The following is a 19,787-nucleotide window of genomic DNA, read 5'->3' on the forward strand; positions in this document are numbered from 1 at the left end:
GTTATTTATCTATACCTACTTATGGAAAGGAGTAGGAGGATCCAGTTCTTAGTCCTTCCACAGGCATTTGCTTTTTGGTCCAAATAAATATGGGTCTTGCGGAATTTTAGGCAGCAAGGAAAGATGTTTGGGGGCGAGCAGCCTTCCTTTATAATACACTTTTTGTCTGTGCTGCTAAGGCAAGCACTGAAAATGGAGGATAGGGGGGAAAAGGAGAGTTTGAGGTCATAGTCCCCAGAACACCTCATACACCCATATGCCCAAGGAGAGAAATTGTAAAGCCTGACCTTCCGCTTCCTCCTACATTATGCATCCTGTGATTGTCACATAGTTCGGAGCACTTCCTGCTTCATCCAGTTTGCCCACAATCGGCACCAACCCAGGACAACTGAGTCTGACTATGTAAATGCCTACCACCTGTAATTATTTATATAAACTACTCATTTTATTCAAACCTCTTAATTAAAATCTAGAGACTTACCAAAAAAAAAAATAAGAACAATTAATAAGCTATAAAAAGTAATAGGTAAGATATAATAGCAAAGTAAAAGTGAGATGAAGTGTGAGGTTAGGACAGCTAATGTATACCATAATAACCTCCAAACCTACAATGTGTAATGCAAAGAGGAATATAATCAGTTATAAGATACAGGGCCTTTAAAAGGTAAACAAAACAACAGTTTAGGAGCAACAAAACTATTCCAGGTACCAAGAGCAGAGAGAAATTTCTTTCGTGAGTACTTATATAGAAAGTAATATATAATGTATTAAATCATATCCTTAATAGTATCCTTACAGTTAATATAATATGTTTTATGGGATTATGTCTAGACTATCTTTCAATATATAAATACTGTAATGCCAAAGGTCAATGCTTACCATTTATCTTTAAATTTCATAAAGCACAATTGTAATCATGCTCTCATCATTAACTATTGCAGATCAATTGATATCACTATAAGTTGCATTGATTACAACATGAAATTCTGCTCATCGATGTTTAGTCCTCAGAGTTTGTATGTACAAATATTTGTAACAGTAAAAAAAACAAATTCTATTGAAATCCTAAGAGAAGGGTCTGGGAAGAATGATAAACTTTCTCTGAAAATGTCAACTTAGCATGCTCTTGGGATGAAAATAGCAAAGAAAAGCAAGGTTTTCAGAGATAAAACAAACAAAACTGTCCTGTCTCAAGGGGACGTAAAAAGAATACTACCATGTAAGCATTATACAGCTTCAAAATCAATTGTTAGGGTTATGTTTTAGACAAAACTATAGTCAAACAGCCTAAATTGACAATTTAAATACAAATATAGCATTATAAGCTGTGAACTCTTTCATTGATTGCCCCTAATTAGTTTCGTGGACTGTTTCTGTATAGCGTATTCCCAATTCTTTCCTAGCCCTCCTGAGAATAACTTTTCTAACTGATCTCTATGACCAGCACTCTCACCACAAGATTTGTGTGTGTGTGTGTGTGTGTGTGTGTGTGTGTGTGTGTGTGTGTGTGTGTGTGTGTGTGTAGAGAGAGAGAAAGAGTCTATTCAGGCTGCTGTAACAAAATACCATAGGCTGGATAGCTTATAAACAACAGAAATTTATTTCTCACAGTCTGAAGGCTGGAAAGTTCAAGATCAACATGTCAGCAGATTCAGTGTCTGATGAGAGCCCACTTCCTCAGAGGCTTCCATCTTCTCACTGTGCCCTCATGGGAGTCCTCTTTGGGGGCCTCTTATAAGGGCAATAATCCCATTCTTGAGGGCTTCACCCTCATGAACTAATTACTTCCCCAAAGCCCCACCTCTAACAGCTTCACCTTAGGAGTTAGGATTTTAACTATGAAATTTGGGAGGACATAAACATTCATTCAATCTATTGCATATACACATATACATATATAATATCACAAAGATATATTTAAATGTAAATAATAAAAAAGGTCATATCATATAATTCACACATTAAATATCTTAATATTATACAAGAAACTGAAGATTGCTATGCTACCTCTGCCTGCAAAGCTCATCTATCCTACCTTCCGTCATTAGCACTGTTCTTTTGGGTACACTTCCTCCCAGCAATTTCACTGCATCACCTCCGTGTCAATGGAGTGAGCTCGGACAGGCCTAAACATTGTCTAGCTCTGTGGACAGCTCCCTGCAAAAGCTATTGGCCACTCATATATTGGAGATTCTGAGGCCTTTTATCACCAGACTGTTAAAATTACTCTGGCTGACCCTAACTCTCAAAAATTTGGAAAAATTTGGGTCATTAAATGACTCTACCCAACTATATTTTGAAATGACAAATCATGACACCTATCAGGAAACTTCTAAATCAACCCCAATTAATTTGGGGCTCAGGAGCAGTTTCTGTTTCTTTCTACCTCCCAGAAATCCTACTAGTTTTTCATAAGGCTTTGATAGAGAGTCCAGATTCCCTCTCTTCATCAGAAATTGTTTTTAGGGTTCTTTACTCTGAGATAAGGATAGATCACAAATACCAGCAAACAAATTTATTTCACTATGAGCTCCTTCAGTGTAGGTCCATGGCTTATTCGACTCCATGTCTCTCGTCCCTAACTCACAGTGCCTGGTACAAATAGTAGGCCCAAAATAAAGGTTAACCTTAAATAAGTATATAAATAATTTATCATAAGAAATAGAACAACCAAGAGTATTTTATCATCTCAACTAATTAACATAATTACTTCTAAGGGAGAAATCAAATTAAAGTCAGAAGATAGCCCAGATATAATAAGGGGAGTCGTCTTAAGACATTAAGAGATACTCTCATAAGACTGGAGAACCTTTGTAAGTCACCACATCAGGTATATCATGTGGCAGGAATACACTGGCCAAATTAATGATATTAATAGTTATAGTTGATAAGAATTTTAATAGGGATCCCAGGAAGATGGGGGCAGTGGCATCGTAATTTTTCCATTTTTCCAAATCCTCACATAAAAACAGAACAAGATAGAAAAATCAAAGCCCATGAATAATATTTATTTAAAAACCAGATGACAAGGTGTGCTTGCAAACCACCAAATCAAATGGGTACAGGTGAACCACTAACAGCCACGAAACTTTTATGGGATTGATGTCCATTTAGTTGAAAAAGTAAAGTAGCAATTAGCCAGTTTCTGATGCATTTGAGAACAAATCCTTTTATTGGTTTATCAGGTCCTCCAGGAAGGAGTTGCTGATTAGAGTCAGGAGGGCTAGGAGAGGGCAAAATAATGAAGAGAAAGTGCTGGGAACACACCAAAATTGAATAGAATAGGGGGAAAATATAAGAATATTTAGACCAAAGTAGTGTAGGCAAACAAAACTAGAAAACCCTAGAAAGCAAGTCACAATATGTTTAACACCACATTTAAAAAAAAAAAAAAAACTTTCTTGAAATATACTTTGTTTCTAAAAGTTTAGAAAATTTTCACCTAATAATGAGCTAAGGAAAAGTATCAAAGTAAAAACCCAAAGTTATTATTTAAAACTGACAGTAATAAACTGAATCTCACACACACAGAGACTTCAGATTATAGTTCATCCTCATATCTGAGAGTGTGTAATCTTTCTTTTTGCTGATACCGACTGGTTCCTTCACACTAAGAACCATGAACTATTAAAGTTCTACTGCATAGAGAATACACATAATTAATTTTTTCAAGAAATGAACCCATGAACCAAGTAGATCTGTAAGGGTCAGAATCAAGAAGATTGCTAAATCTTCACAGGATAGCCTTGCCCAACTTTGGTTACCTGACATGGTACATATGTGACCTTGCTGTCAGCCTGGAAAATCTATTTTCATTCTTCAAGTCTTCATTCACTTTCCCAAAGCATATCCAGCAGGAGCATACAGGGATGCTCAGATCCCTTGGAAGACTGCCTCTTATAATCATCTTTATTTGTACTACTTTGCATTTAATTCTCTACCTCATGCTGTACAAATGCATCTTTGCTTTATGTCCAACAGCATGGCTGGGAAAGACTAGACATCATGCCTTTATTAAATGCCAAAGCATATGAAAAGGGAAACAAAGAGCATAACACAGACTTCGATTGGCTTATACAAGATAAAACTTTCTGTTGCACAGGCCCCATTTCATCTCTTGGGGCCTTAGGCAAGGAAGGTGGCCATAGAGGTTCTCTTTTTAATTAACTGAGCTTTACTCTTTCTTACCCATACAAATCCTCTTCTGGACCAGGAGTCACACATTTATCAGACACCATTTTGTCACATGGTCTTGTTTTTCACACTTTTGGAGCCAAGTCTTTGTCACACTGCCATTTCTGTGACTCTTCTACATCCCTCTTCTTTTTTTAAGGGCGATTATACTGTCCCTACCTTGTCTCAGCCAACTCGGGCTGCTATGGCAGGATACCACAGATTGAGTGGCTTACACAACAGACATTTATTTTCTCACAGTTCTAAATGCTGGAAGCCCAAGATCAGAGAGTCAGCATGATTAAGTTGATCGAATTCTCAAAAGAGCTTTCTTCCCGGCTTACAGGTGGCTGCCTACTCACCTGGTGCTCATGTGGCCTTTCCTCTGTGCATGTTTATGGAGAAAGAGGTATTTCTCTTTCTTCTTCTTATAAGAGCTCTAATCCTATCATGAGGGCTTTGCTCTCATGACCTAATCCAAACCCAATTAATTACTTCCTAAAGTTCCCACCTTCAAATACCATCGCACTAGGGGTTAAGGTTTCTGCATATGAGTTTCGGAGGGACATAAACATTCAGTCCATAACACATATGACTAATCCAGGATAATCTCCCATTTTAAAGTCACCTGAATAGCAAAATTATTCCAGCTGCAACTTTAATTCCCCTTTGACATGTAACCTAATGTTCAAAGGTTCTGGGATTGGGATATAGACATGTTTGGGGGACCATTATTCTATCTACCAGAATGGCTTTCTTAAAAGAATTATTAGTAAATAGCTGTTAGGAACCAGAAAATATTAGGGGGGGTGGGTATGTATCTCCACTACTTCTGATATTTCTTTCCCAGAAAGAACTCACTAAGTGTCATTACTGGCTTCTCTCTGCTCAGAAGAAATGGAGTGATTTATCTGAGTAGTAAATTTGAGAAGAACAAATTGGGCAAGCTTGGCTCAGAATCCCCACCCCACCCCCCTTTCTTCCTTTTGGGAGTGAGGTACTTAGAGGGAGCATTCCTATCACTCTCCCTCCAGGGACTCCGCCCCTGCTGGGAGCCAACCCTGGAGGGAGGTTGGGTGGTAAGGTTTATCCTAAGCCTGGGCTTCCCTTTGTAGGGGTGAGTGGGGTAACCTATCTGGCTAACAGATCTAGGGCAAAATCAGAAGATTTGGTGATATCAAAATAAGGGTGATATTTTGGCCACATCTCCCAACTCTTATTTCTCAAACTCTTCAGAATCCAGGTGAGAAAGAGAAGTACCTTTCTTGAGATTCCATCATAGATCTCAGGGAGAAGCACTTAATTCATATGATGTTATTCATTTTCCCAGGATGTCTCATTTCTCCACAAGTGACTGTTTTTTGAGGACAGAGTTTATTTGGGAAACCATATAGCATAGTGATGAAGAGTGTGGGTATTGATTAACACTGCCTGGGTTCAAATGGTGGCTCCACCACTTAACATTGAGTGATGCTTGGCAGGGTACTTTAACTCTATGTGCCTCCATTTCCTGCCTGTAAAATAGGAATATTAATGCCTCCTTCTTAGAGTTATTGTGAGTAGTAAGTGAGATCACAGAAATGAAGCACTTAGAACAGTGCCTTTGCAGTAGTGAACATTGTAAACATTCGGGCATGCTATATATTATTATGTCTTATACATGTCTGTGCTCCCGATTGTATTTAGTACAGTTGATCTTTAAACAACTCAAGGGTTAAGAGCACCACCCCCCACCCTATGCAGTTGGAAATCCACGCATAACACTCGATTTCCCAAAAACTTAACTACTAATAGCCTACTGTTAACCAATAAGTAGTCAATTAACATATATTTTGTATGTTATGTGTATTATACATTATGGTCTTACAATAAAGTAAGCTAGAGAAAAGAAAATGTTATTAAGACCATAAGAAAGAAAAAATAAATTTTCAGTATTTATTGGAAAAGTACACATATAAGTGGATCTCTGCAGTTCAAATCTGGATCCCTGCAGTTCAAAAGTGCATATATAAGTGGATCCCTGTTGTTCAAGGGTCAACCTTATAGGAATACTAAAAATGAAAAAAAAATTTTTTTTAATATTTTTTAAAGAAACAGGATTCTCTGCAGTAGGAACTATGCTTTATTCACCTTTGTAGTCCTGGAAAAGTACAGTGCCTAACACAGAAGAGAACTCAATGCATGTTTGCATTTTTTAAATTAATGGCAAATGCATTTTGTCCTATTTTGCATTGGAAACTATAGTCCAAGGATAATCTCAAAGCATTTTGCTATTGCCTGATGTAATCATGAGGCGTTGCTGCCTTCTAGTGGAAGAAATTATGTAGAGCACATAAAGATGGTATCCTTAGTAGGTTGACTTCTTAAAAAATAAAACAATTTTTCTACACAAATATTTTTTCCAAATATTCATACATTTTAAAACGTGTTTCAAAATTTGCATTAACATGTAACAAATTTATTTGCATTCATAATCTAGTCCCTTTGGGAAGTCAGTCATATTAAGACAATGTTTCACTTTCTAAACTTTGTATTGTGTAATAAACTACAAAATAAAAGACGTGAAAATTATAATGAAAAAAAGTCATTAGTGAAGAATGATATTTAGAAGTATAATAAATTTCAAGGGTAGTTCAGTTCCATTATTAATTAAATATTTATGGTTAATCCCTTTGATTTCTAACTTGTTTTCAATTCAGTTTTAGACTGCTGACTACAATGTTGCAGACTACAACATTGATAAACCTTCAAAACATTATACTACATGAAAGAATCCAGACATAGTTTATATTATATGATTCCACTTATGTAAAATGTCCAGAATAAGCAAATCCATAGATATAGAAAATAGATAAGTGATTGCCTGGGGTTGGAGTAAAGATGGGAAGGCGTGTGGGTAGAAATAGGGATGACTGCTGATATGTACAGAGTTTCTGTTTGGAGTGTTTAAAATATTCTAAAATTAGATTGTGGTGATGGTTGTAAAACTCTGTGACTATATGAAAACTACTAAACTGCACACATTAAATGAGTGAATTTTATGGTATGTGAAATAAATATTAATAAAACTATTTTTTAAAATACATAATTAAGTATGTAAAACACTTAGCCTCATTCTTAAGTAACAAGAAATTCCCAGACACCAACCAAACAGAACAAAGCAAAGCAAAAACAGGAGAAAACTATTCTTCCTAGTGCAAATTACAGATTCTTAACTGGATTTAAGGATAGGCAAATATGGCACCTTAAATCAGTCAAAGATGCTTTCGCTTTGGTTTACTCACAACACAATAAGTAAACAGGGTAAATAATATGAACATGAAAAGATGAAAGAGAGTCGACTTCATCTCCACTGACCCCTTTAAATATCATGAATGTACACCCCAAATTTAATGGTCTTGGCAGTCCTTACAGAGTTAGATGTTATAGGTCTGAGGGTCACAAAACTATAAACTCACTAATGCCAAAAACTCATAAGAGAATTGATAAATAAAAAGATGTTTCTTTAAGAAAGCTGCTTAAAGAAACTTCGGAAAAAAAATACTAGAACGTATAACCAAGCGTAACCAAGAAAGAGAATCCAATATTAAAAATTAAAAAGGAAATATAGCATGTATAAAGATTAAAATGTGTAAGAAAATATTTTATGCTCAATAAATTTTAAATTTGAGAGAAAAAATATTTTTCTAAGTAAAATTAAATTATCAAAAAATTTTCAAGTAGACGGAGAAAATCTAAATTTACCAATATCATACAACAAATTGGAAAAACTATAAAAGATCTGTCTGTACACACCACAACCATAACCACCACCACCCTCAACAAAGGAACAAAGCTTTGTGATTTTATAGGTGAGTTTTAATGAAGCTTGAAAAACAGATAGTTCATATATAAACTGTTCCAGGACACAGAAAACAACAGTAAATTTCTTAAATCACTTTATAAAGCTATCGAAATCCTGATACTAAAACCTGACAAATATAAAACAAGAAAAAGTAGCAACAGATCAATCTCAGTAATTAACAAAATATAAACATCTTAAATAAAATATTAGCAACTGATTCCAGAATTGTATTATGAGAAAAATATTGAATGACCAAGTAGGTTTATTTCAGAAATGGATAACTGATTTAACATTTAAAAATCTATTGATGTAACTACATGAATAGATTAACAAAGACAATCATATGATTATTCCAATAAGTGCTACAAATTATTTGATAAAATTCAAAAGCCAAATTATTTGATAAAATTAAAATTCTTTGTAAAATAGTGCATAGAAATTGATTTCTTTATATTTTTTTCTTATGTGTATTGCAAACACTAAAATTGACCATTATACTTAGTGGGACATTCCTATTATATTCAAGAATAAAATGAAGACATCTGTAATTTTCATAATTGTTAAACTTTGTTTGGCAGTGCTATCCAATATTAGTAAAGAACAAAGAACAAGGGGTATAAATATTCTAAAGGAATAGGAAAAATTATCATTACCATTGTCTATTAAGAAAAATGAAACTAGTCTGAGAACCTAATTTAATAAGAAAGTTAAAAATGGCAGGATAAAAGAGAAACAAATTATTATCTTTCCTACATATTAGCATTAGTTATCTAGAAAATATATTAGAAAAAAGATCCAATTCAAAAAAATAAAACTCATAAGTTACATAAGAATAATTTTTTTAACAAATATACTCAACATTAAAAAATTCCAAACATGAAAGATGGCTCTAATAAATTTATATGAAATTTATATGAACAACTACTATTTACTTGCTGAATGTTAGGTACAGGACTAAATTCTTTACAGATTTTATATCATTTACCCAATTCAACAGCTTAGTTCAGTAACTATATTTATCTTCATTTACAAGTCAAGACAATAAGGATCACAGAGGACAGGTCACTTGCCTAAGGACACAGCCTTTAAATGGTGAGGACAGTATTCAAATCCAGTTTCTTCTGGCTCAAGACCTGAGCTCTTAGTCACTATGTAATACTAAAGAGACTGAAAATTAAGATAGGTGGAAGAACCAATCAAGTAACTTAAATAATGAAGTGGCAGGAGGCAGAATGAAGGGAAATTGAAGAATGCATGTCCTGCCTGAATTGGGCAACTCACTAGGCAATTGTTGATATGTGGAACTGCACTGACAGATTTTTCAGTTCTTCAAAAGAAGCTAGATATCCAGTGTAGATGTATGATGTTAAAAATGTACATTTTTAAAACCTTAAGCGGGGGTAGGGGATGGCTAAGGAGTGACATCAGTGAAAATAGCGGAATAGGTAGCTCCAGGGGCCCATTCTTTCACAGAAACAATTTTAAAACTGAGCAAAAATTGTCAGTCTACTTTGTCAGAACTCTGGAAAAGAGACAAGGTTTACAGCGCCAAGTGAATGCTGAATCAAAAAAAAGAGCAACTTACAAACAGTAGAAAAACATTGCAACTTGTACTTGCCCCTTACTTCTCAACTCAGTAGCAGCTTTAAAGATCAAGCCCATGCTCACGGTCCATAGACGCTGCTTCCAGAGAGAGCAGAGCATACCTGATTCTCAACGAATTGTGTTTGTCTGTTTTAACTTATCTGTGAAAGACTGATACGGGGTGTCCAATGGATAGAATATCTAAATCGGATCAATAAGAAAATACAGGCCTTGAAAAACCTAACAGACATATAAAGAACATTTCACCCAATAATAGCAGATACACATTCTTCTTATAGAACATTATCTAAAATAGACCATATATTAGGCCATAAAACAAATCCTAATGAATTTTAGAAGATTGAAATCATATAAAGATCTTCTCCAAGCATAGTGAAATGAAGTTAGAAATCAGTAACAGAAGAAAAACTGTAAAATTCACGAATATTTGGAAATTAAATAGCACACTTTTAAATAACTAAAGAAGTATTACGAGGGAAATGTAATACTTTAAAATGGATGAAATACCTTGAGATGAATGAAATACAACATACCAAAACTTATGGGATGCAGTAAATGTAATGCTTAGATGGAAATTTATAGATATAAATGTTTACATTAAAAAAGAAGATCGCAAATCATCTAACTTTACACCTTAAAGCACTACAAAGAAAAGAGAAAACTAAACCCCAATCTAAAAGACGGAAGGAAATTCTATTCTAATGAATAGAGCAGAGATAAGTGAAATATAGTACACAAAAGCAGCAGAATCGACAAAACAAAAGATTGGTTCCTTGGAAAGATCAATAAAATTGACAAAACTTTAGCTGGACTGACAAAAAGAGAAGTAGTAAATAACTAAAACGAGAGATCAAAGTGAGGACATTACTCTTAACATTATGGAAGTAAAAAGGATTAAAAGAATACTGTAGAGCAGAAAGTTAAATAACCTGGACGAAATGGACAAATTCTAGAAATACACATACTACCAAAATTGACTCAAGGAGAAAGTCTCAATAGACCTATAATACATAAAGAGATAGAATGAATTAGTAATCAAAAACCTCCCAACAACAACAATTTTTTTAAAAAAGACCTAGGAACAGATGACTTCACCGATGAATTCTACAAATCATTTACAGAAAAATTAACACTAATCCTTCTTAAACTCTTCCAAAGAATAAGAAAGGAACTTTCTAACTCATTCTGTAAGCTAGCACTACTCTGATAACAAAGCCAAAGACATTACAAGAAAACTACAGACTAATATCTCTTATAAATATAGATGCAAAAGTCCTCAACAAAATACTGGCTAACTGAATCAAAAGCATATTAAAAGCCAATTAGGATTTATCCCAGGAATGTATGCATGGTTCACCACACAAAAGTCAATCAATGTAATACACCACATTAATCAAGGAATAAAAATGACATAATCATATCAATTGCTGCATAAAAAGCAATTTTTAAAAATCCAACACCTTTTTATGATAAAACATACTCAGAAAACAAGAAATTGAAAGGCACTTCCTCAATCTGATAAAGGGCTTTGATGAAAAAGAATATCGTACTCAATAATGAAAGCCTTCCCCTTACAATCAGAAACAAAACAAGAATACCCACTTTTACCGCTTTTATTCACCATTGTCCTAGAAGTTCTAGTAAGAGTAATTATGCAAGAAAAAGAAATAATAGACATCCAAATTAGAAAAGAGTAAAACCATCTTTATTCACAGAAGACATAACCTTATGTATAAAAATCCTTTAAAAACCATGAAAAACAATTACAAATAAGCAAATTCAGCAAAGTTACAGGATACAAGATCAACTCACGCAAATCATCAGTATTTCTATATACCATCAATGAACAATCCAAAATGAAATTAAGAAAACAATTTCATTTACAATAGCATCCCTCCAAAAATAAAATACCAGAAATAAATTAAACCAAGAGGCAGGGTAGGAAGGTGTGAAAGACTTGTACATTTAGAACCATAAAAGATTGCTGAAGGAAATTAAAGAAAACATAAAGGAACAAATATTTCACGTTCATAAATTGTAAGACTTAGTATTCTTAAAATGGCAATACTAACCCAAATCAATCGACACATTCAATGAAATCCCTATCAAAATTCTAACAGGCATTTTGCAGAAACAGATAAACCAATCCTAGAATTCATATGTGACCTCAAGAGGTTGTGAATATTTAAAACAATATTGAAAAATAAAAACAGAATTGAAGAACTCACCCTTCTTGATTTCAAAACTTACTATAAAACAACAGAGATCAAAACAATGTGGTACTGGCATAAGGATAGACATAGAATTGGAATAGAAGTGGAATAGAATTGAGAGTTTAGCAATAAATCTGTACATCTATGGCCACAACGAACTGAATAAATTGTGTACCCTTCAGATTAATATGTTGAGGATCTAACCCCTAGTACCTAAGAGTATGACAGTACTTGGAGATAGGGCCAAGAGGTAATTAAGTAGAAATGAGGCTGTTAGAATGAGCTCTAATTCAATCTGACCGGGGTCCTTTTAAGAAGAGGAGAATAGGACCTACAGACAGATATGAGGGATGCATGTGCACAAAGGAAAGGCCATGTAAGGACAAAACCAGAAGACAGCCACCTACAAGCCAAAGAGACAAGCCTCAGGATAAACTAAACCTGCTGACACTTTGATTTTGGACTTCTAGCTTTCAGAACTGTAAGAAAACTAATTTATGCTGTTTTAAGCCAAGTTCACTTGGAAGAACAAATATGTGAAATAGTCACAAATTATTTTTAAAGAAAACTAATGAAAGGGAATTTGCTCGCTAAGATAGTAATGTGTATTATAAAAGTAGAACAGTAAAAAAATAGTATGGTAGAAACACCAGAACAGATTTTTTCTTGATGAAACAGGAGTGAAATGTCTATAAATAGAATCAAGTATATATTAGAGAGTGATATATGGAAAACCCAGTATTTTAAGTCAGGAAAGAAATAATAATTTTTTAAAAAATGTCATTGGAATACCTAGCTAACCTTTTAAAAACAAGATTGGGTTAGGTTCCTATCTCACACGATATACTAAAATAAAATGAAGAAAGATTAAAGGTTTAAATGTTTAAAACACACATACACACAAATCATGCTACATAAAGAGTTTCTACAAATCAATAAGAAAAAAAACATAAACATGGTCAAAAGATGTGAACAGGCACTTTATAAAACAAGGATATCCAAGTGGCTAATAAGTATCGGTAAAGGTGTTCCAAATCATTAGTCATAAAGGAAATACGAATGAAACTCCCAGCATACCAATACAACCAACAGTGAAAGGCAAGCATGTGGAACTCTTTTATACACTGCTGGTGAGAGTATAAATTGGTACTACCATTTTGGAAAACTATCTGGCAGCATTTACTAAAGCCAAACATAAGCCTGTCCTATGATCCAGGACTCCCACAATCTGGTGTATCCCCAGAGAAATGAGCACTTATGTCCACCAAAAGACATATACCAGAAGGTTCTTAACAGTTCCAAGCTATAAACAAACCAATGTTAATCAACATCAGAATTGATAAATAGTTTGTGATATAATACAACAGAATACTGCACAGCAACGAAAAATAATTACCTACTGCTACATGTAACAGTATGAATGAATTTCACAGGCATAGTGTTAAATAAAAGAGGCTGGAGCCAGAGTCATATTGTGTGATATTCAAAAGCCAGAAAAACTAAGCAGTGGAAACAGTGATCAGAACAGTACTTAACTATGAGAAGGATATTCACTGGGTTGGGACATGTAGGAACTTGCTAAAGTATTGGAAATATTCTACATCATGATCTGGGTAGTATATACATAGATGTATAAACATGGAAAAATCCATCAAGCTGTGCGCTTAAGTTTTAACTCTAAGAGAAAAAGAAATACCCACATACTGAAAAGTACTAAAAAAAATGTGAAGAACATTTACATAATCTTAAGATATAGGGAAGATATTCTTAAGCATTACTTCAAAGAAAAACTACAGAGAAAAATTAATTTAATGTCATAAAAATAAAACATATAAAATTTCTATATGGCAAAAAAGCCAAGAAAATTTATTTGCAATTTATATAACAAAGAATTAAAAAGCTTAATATGTTAGAAGCTCTTACAAATCAATAAGGAAAAGACAAGAATAGAACTAGGATATCCACACACAAAAAAAAAAAGAAATACAAAGGGCTATTAAACATATAAAAAAAATACAAATTAAAACAAGATACTATTTTTCATTTATCAGATAGGCAAAATTATTGTAGATATAGGCTATAGGGAAATAACAGAATTATTGTAGATATAAGCAATAGGGAAATATCATTCTCATATATTACTAGTGGAGCTATAGATTTGCTCAACTTTTCTGGAAGGCTTTTTAAATACAGTAGTTTCAAAAGACCAAAATTATCCAAAGAAAACAAAAATTACAATTTGTAAAGATCTATGTACCCCCTATGTTCATGGCAGTACAGTTTACAATAACCAAGATATGGAAGCCCATCAATAGATAATTGGATAAAGAAGTTATGGTTGATACATACAATGGAATATTACTCAGCCATTAAAAATTCACAATGACATGGATGGACCTAGAAGTTATGCTGAGTGAAATAAATCAGAGAAAGATAAGTACCATATGATTTCACTTATATGTGGAATCTAAGGAACGAAAAGAACAAATTAATCAAAAACAGACTCACAAATATAGAGGACAATCTGGTGGCGGCCAGAGGGGAGGAGGGTTGGGGGGCTGGGAGAAAGTGGTGAAGGGTTAAAGAAGTACAAATTAGTAGTTGATAGACGGTCAAGGGGATGGGGAGCATGGCATAGGGAATGCAGTCATCATTAATGTAATGGCTAGGTAGAGAGCCAGAGGAGAGAAAAATTAATTAAGGGGATCATTTTATAAACTATATAAATGTCTAACCAATGTACTATATACTTAAAACAAACAAAAAAGACCAAAATTAGTGCATTTCCTGAACCAATCAATTCCACAACTAAAAATTTATCTTAAGGCCTGAAATTAATATAAAATAATATTGAATGTCAACTCTAATTGAAAAATAAAAATTAAAACAAATTTTATCTTAAGGAAAAAAATGTGACAAGATTGTAAAATGTTAGTATAATGATGGTCAATAAATCTGTTGAAAGCAACAAAATAAATTCATAAAATAGATTATATGTAAATTTTTATTTTTATTTATTTTCATTTATTATTATTTTTTTATTATGGTGACATTGGTTAATGAAATCTAGTAAGTTTTAGGTGTACAATTCAATAGAAAGGCATATGTATGTTACATTGTGTGTTCACTGCCCATAGTTAATTTCTTTCTGTCATATGTAAATTTTTAAATAGCTACTGTTTATAAAGCACATACCAGCTAATTATATATATTATTTCATTTAGTTGTCGCAAGAACTCTGAGAACTATTATATTATTCCCATTTTCATCTGCAGATGAGAAACAAGTTCAGAGAAATTATGAGATTTGCCCAAGCTCAACAATCTAGAAGTGGCAGATACAGAATTAGCATATACTTGGGCTTACTCTGAAAGCCAGTGATCTTTAATTCAAATTACATTTATTGATAAGGAAAAACATTTATACCATAGTGAGAAATAAAAATGCAGTTTATATTTTGGTCGCCAGATGGGAGGGGGTTTTGGGAGTGAAGAGTGAAAAAAGTGAAAAGGATTAAGTACAAATTGTCAGTTATAAAAATAGTCATGGGGATGTAAAGTACAGCATATGGAATATAGCCAATAATGTTATAAAAACTACATATGGTGTCAGATGGGTACTAGGTATATCGGGGTGATTACTTCATAAGGTATATAAACGTCTAATCACTAAGTTGTATACCAGAAACTAATATAATATTGTATGTCATCTGTAACTGAAAAATAAATTTTAAAAAATTTTTAAAAGAAAATGCAGTTTATAGAACAATTAAACAGTTTGACTCTTTCGTAAAATATGCACATACCTAAGATATTAGACATAGATCCACATAGGGAAATTTTAGAAGGATACACATCAAAATGCTAATAAAGGGTGTAACTCAGGGGAATTTTTTCTTTATGCTTGTTTTTCTTACTTTTTTATAATGATTACATTTAACTTATAAATGAAAAAAAAAATCAACAAAACCATCGCCCCTTTGAAGTCGTAAACAATAGCCTTCACCTATTTTACTCCAAACGCATTGTCCACTTGCTCCACACATTTTTAAAAAAGTAAATAAGGCAGATTATTGATATATTTATATTCAACAAACATGTCTATGTTTTAGGTACTGTTGAATGAATGATTTTACTTCAGTGTGCCTAGATTCTCCTCTGTGCTCCCAACTGTGACACTAAGGGTACCTACTCTCTCTCAAACCTTAATCACAACTATTTGTATTTGGATTTTAAGTCTTATCTCTAATTACTGAATGCAATTAAACCCATATTAAATGGATATCTGGCATCACACTGCCAATCCTTGGCCCGCCTCAGTAATTTTAGGCTTTCCAAAGTCAATCTAACATCTTGATCAATCACATCTGTACTGCTCTACTTCTGAAAGTAGAGGGTGTGCTGGTCTGAAGTGGATTCTTAGTTTCTTTCAACCAGGGAGAGCCAGATTTCAAAACCTGGGCCCCAGGGGCCACTACCATCAAGAGCAAATTCCCCCATTTGTAAAACATCTTTCCTATCTTTCTCCCACCTCCTTACTCCCTTGCTTTCTGGAGCTCTATTCCTAACCCCAGCCCTCCTTTCTGCTATAAGGTTGTTGGGGGGGTATGATTTTAGAACCCATTCTCACTGTACCTCCTCTCCTCTCTCTAGCCCTTTAGCCATATATGTCTAAATCTTGGGGCTTGGGTTTCCACAGCCAGGACCTGTCTTCCCAGAAGGAATGGGAACAGCTGCTCACCCATCCCTTGAGACAGAGAAGAGACTGCTTTTGCAGTAATGAACTGCCAAAGGGTGTGTGGGAGGTGAGGGATGGAGGGGGCTGGGGAGCAAAACTCTCCTCTTCGCACTCTTTTATTGTGAGGAAAGAGCCCTATGACTTTGGTAACATGAGTGTTAAGAGGGCTAAACTCTGCCTGGTACCACTAAAAACAGCCCCAGCGCCATTTGTAACGACAGGATTTAAAAATGGCTTTAAAAAATTAAAAGTAAAAACACATAATTTGGTCAGGTCACCACAATACCAATTAAAGTCTAAAGAAGAATAACATTTAGCAGGTTCATTTACTAGCACAGTGCCCAGCACTAATACACTGTGCAAGACAACTGTCATTAGGCATTAGATGGACAAAGCGCAGATTTGATAGGATGGCAATAGCAACCTCTGCTCTGGTGTGCAGCCCTCCTGTGGTTGGACGCCCGTTCAACAGCCAATATTTTGTTGATTAGAGGAGTGATACCGGAAAGTTCAGATTTCACAGACATCGCTGTCAACTTCCTCAAGGAAGAGAGAGGAAGGTACCGCTCTAAGGCAGCAATTCACAGAGTCCTGAGACCTAGCCACTGAACGGTGGCGACACTAGCATGTGGTCATCTCAAGAAGAGTGTCCACCTCTGCGCTCGCGTCCACACTGCGCATCGGTGGAAGCCCTCTCCAGACTGTGCCCAGAGCCAGAGTTACCCTTCCCCCGGCAGCAGCTGGCACCCAGCAGATCCCCAGGTGACTGCCGGAGAGCGGGGAAGAACCAGTGTGCCGAGGCCGCACAAAGCCCACAGGCGGCGTTGTCATGCTTTCCCCGAAGGTCGCCTAGACAACCCAGCCCAGCCCCACCCACAGTGTCTGGCAGCCTAGACCAGTCAGGGGCAGGCAGAAGATGGAAGAGCCTCCAGAAGAGGCTCTGGCAGAACCCTTGGGACCTGAAAACACAGCCAAGTCCCCAGATAACAACCACACAGATCGCCAGGAAGACAACTGGCAGAACCTGGACAAAGAGGAGGCAGATAACCAGACTGATGACAGAACAGCTAACCAGGCTGACCCCGATGTATTTGGCCAACCCAACCACAAAGTACCTGAACAGATTGAGCACAGAACATCTGATGCGGCTGACCCCAGAGCATCGAACCATGATAATGTTGCTGATGACAGAGCAGCTGATCAGGTTGACCAAAGAAAATCTGAACAGATGGACAGTAAGGCACCTGACCAAACTGATCATGTAGAGTCTGAACAGTCTGATAGCCAGATGACTGTACTGCATGAACAAAGAACTTCTGAGCATACTGAACGCAAATTGTCCAGCCAGGCTGGAAGAAGAGCTTCTATACAGACCAATGGTAAATTGTCTATCCCATATGAACAAAGAGCCTCTGAACAGATGAACCACAGACGGCCTGGTGAGGCTGACCGAAGAATTCCTCAACATATTGACAGCAGATTGTCCGGCCTGGTTCAACAAAAAGCTTTTAAGCATGTTGACCGTAGATCGTCTGACCCAGTTGGGTACAAAACTTCTGTAAAGACTCACCACAAAGTGCATGACCAAGTTACTGACCAAGTTACTGACCAAGTTACTGACCAGGTTACTGACCAAGTTACTGAACAAGCTGAAAACCAGGCTGATGACCAAGCTGAGAGCAGTTCTCATCACCTTGTAGTTGACAAACCTGACTATAGTGAATCTGACCAGGCTGACCACTTAATGAACAAAGAAGGTGATGACACAGAAAAGAACCAGTTTGACTATGAAGAAAGTGACCAGTATGATGATAAACTATTTACCAGCAAGAAAGACGAAGATGTTGACTTCAGAATACAACCCTGCAAATTTGAGGTTAGCCAAACAGACCTCAATAATTCCAAAGTTTCATCTGAATCTGACGCTGACAGTGGAAACTTTCCTCCAGCATCGAACTCATTTGCTACTGTATACATCAGTAATTTCCAAGGAAACGACCAAGTCTTTTCCCAAAGATTCCCCTCCATATCAACCAAATTGGACTATCTCATCAGTCAAGAAAAAAGTCAAGTCACAGAAACCAAGCCTGTAGGTTAAAAGGGCATTTGATACCTACATGGGAGGTTGGAGGTCAAGCCGGGGCCTATGGTATTGGTTTGGTGGTGGGAGTGGGAAGTAAGCACTGGTTGGATCAAGGATGAGGAATATACCCACAGGTTGTGATATGTGTGACCCATAAAATTTAGGAAGGGCAGAAGAAAGGTGAGAAATAAAGAGATATGTTGCTTTCTCTACTACTCTACGGCCACTCAGGAAGAATCAATGAACCAGCATTCAGGAGGCCAGAGTTTCAAGCCCTGATCTGGCTGCTAACTCTAGGCCCCGAGTCATTTACCCTCTCTGGGCTTCTACCAAGGAAAAGGAATTTGAAGTCAACTGGAGATCCCTGTGAAAGGAAAAGTATTTTAAGTAGATGAAAGAAGCCTAAGTTACCTCCCAGAACTTGAGGTGCATTATATTACCTGGAGGATCAACCAGTTCTCTCATAATTGTCTTTTCTCCAACTCGTGGTGTTCAGATCCCATCAACACCAGATTCTACTGATAATAGCAAAAATAAGAACAAAACTTTCTGAGGCTTTTTTATTTATTAAAGACTCTTTGGGGGCATATTTCCATTTCAGGATATTTCAGAATACCGGGAAAGGAGTAGTTCCTATTTACACAACAAAACTCAGAGGAGGCGATTCCCTTCTATTATATATCAAGATCCTTATCAAATTTCACTACAATACATGGAAAAACACCGTATTCTGCAAATATTCCAGGTAAACATCTCTTCCCTTTGTTTAATTTAGAGTTTTTTGCTAATTACAATGTAAAAGACAAACTTTGATGTGGCTTTCAAGAGGTACAACGAAGGGCCTTTACTGTAAGAGATATAATCTCATTGAGAAGTCAGTAAGTGCATTAAGATGTATTAACCAAAAGTAGTAAATGATAAACACCAAATAAGTGATACTTACCATGATATGAAGCCACTTAGAAGGATCAGGTAGGTTGATTGACAGGGAAAAACTTGGCCAAGGGTTAAAGTTTGAGCCAGACTAAGAAGGGCAAAAAATTGGCAATTGAAAAAGAGAGAAAAATGCTTTCCAGTCAGAATATAATACTTTCTAAAGATAATCAAACTTTGACCATTTAAGAAACTACAT

At 35.5% G+C, this 19,787-nt stretch overlaps 1 protein-coding gene across 1 annotated transcript in view; it reads left to right on the top strand.

Moving 5' to 3' along the window:
• The first annotated feature begins 17,488 nt into the window (after positions 1-17,488).
• CUNH3orf30 (chromosome unknown C3orf30 homolog) overlaps positions 17,489-19,787 on the top strand; it is a 20,145-nt gene continuing 17,846 nt past the window's right edge. The window contains exons 1-2 of the mRNA XM_025052149.1: positions 17,489-18,661; positions 19,257-19,400. Coding sequence (XP_024907917.1) covers positions 17,489-18,661; positions 19,257-19,400 — 1,317 coding nt within the window. The remainder of the gene's footprint in view (positions 18,662-19,256; positions 19,401-19,787) is intronic.

This window comes from Pteropus alecto, unplaced genomic scaffold (assembly GCF_000325575.1).
Source record: "Pteropus alecto unplaced genomic scaffold, ASM32557v1 scaffold251, whole genome shotgun sequence".
Lineage (NCBI taxonomy): Eukaryota > Metazoa > Chordata > Mammalia > Chiroptera > Pteropodidae > Pteropus > Pteropus alecto.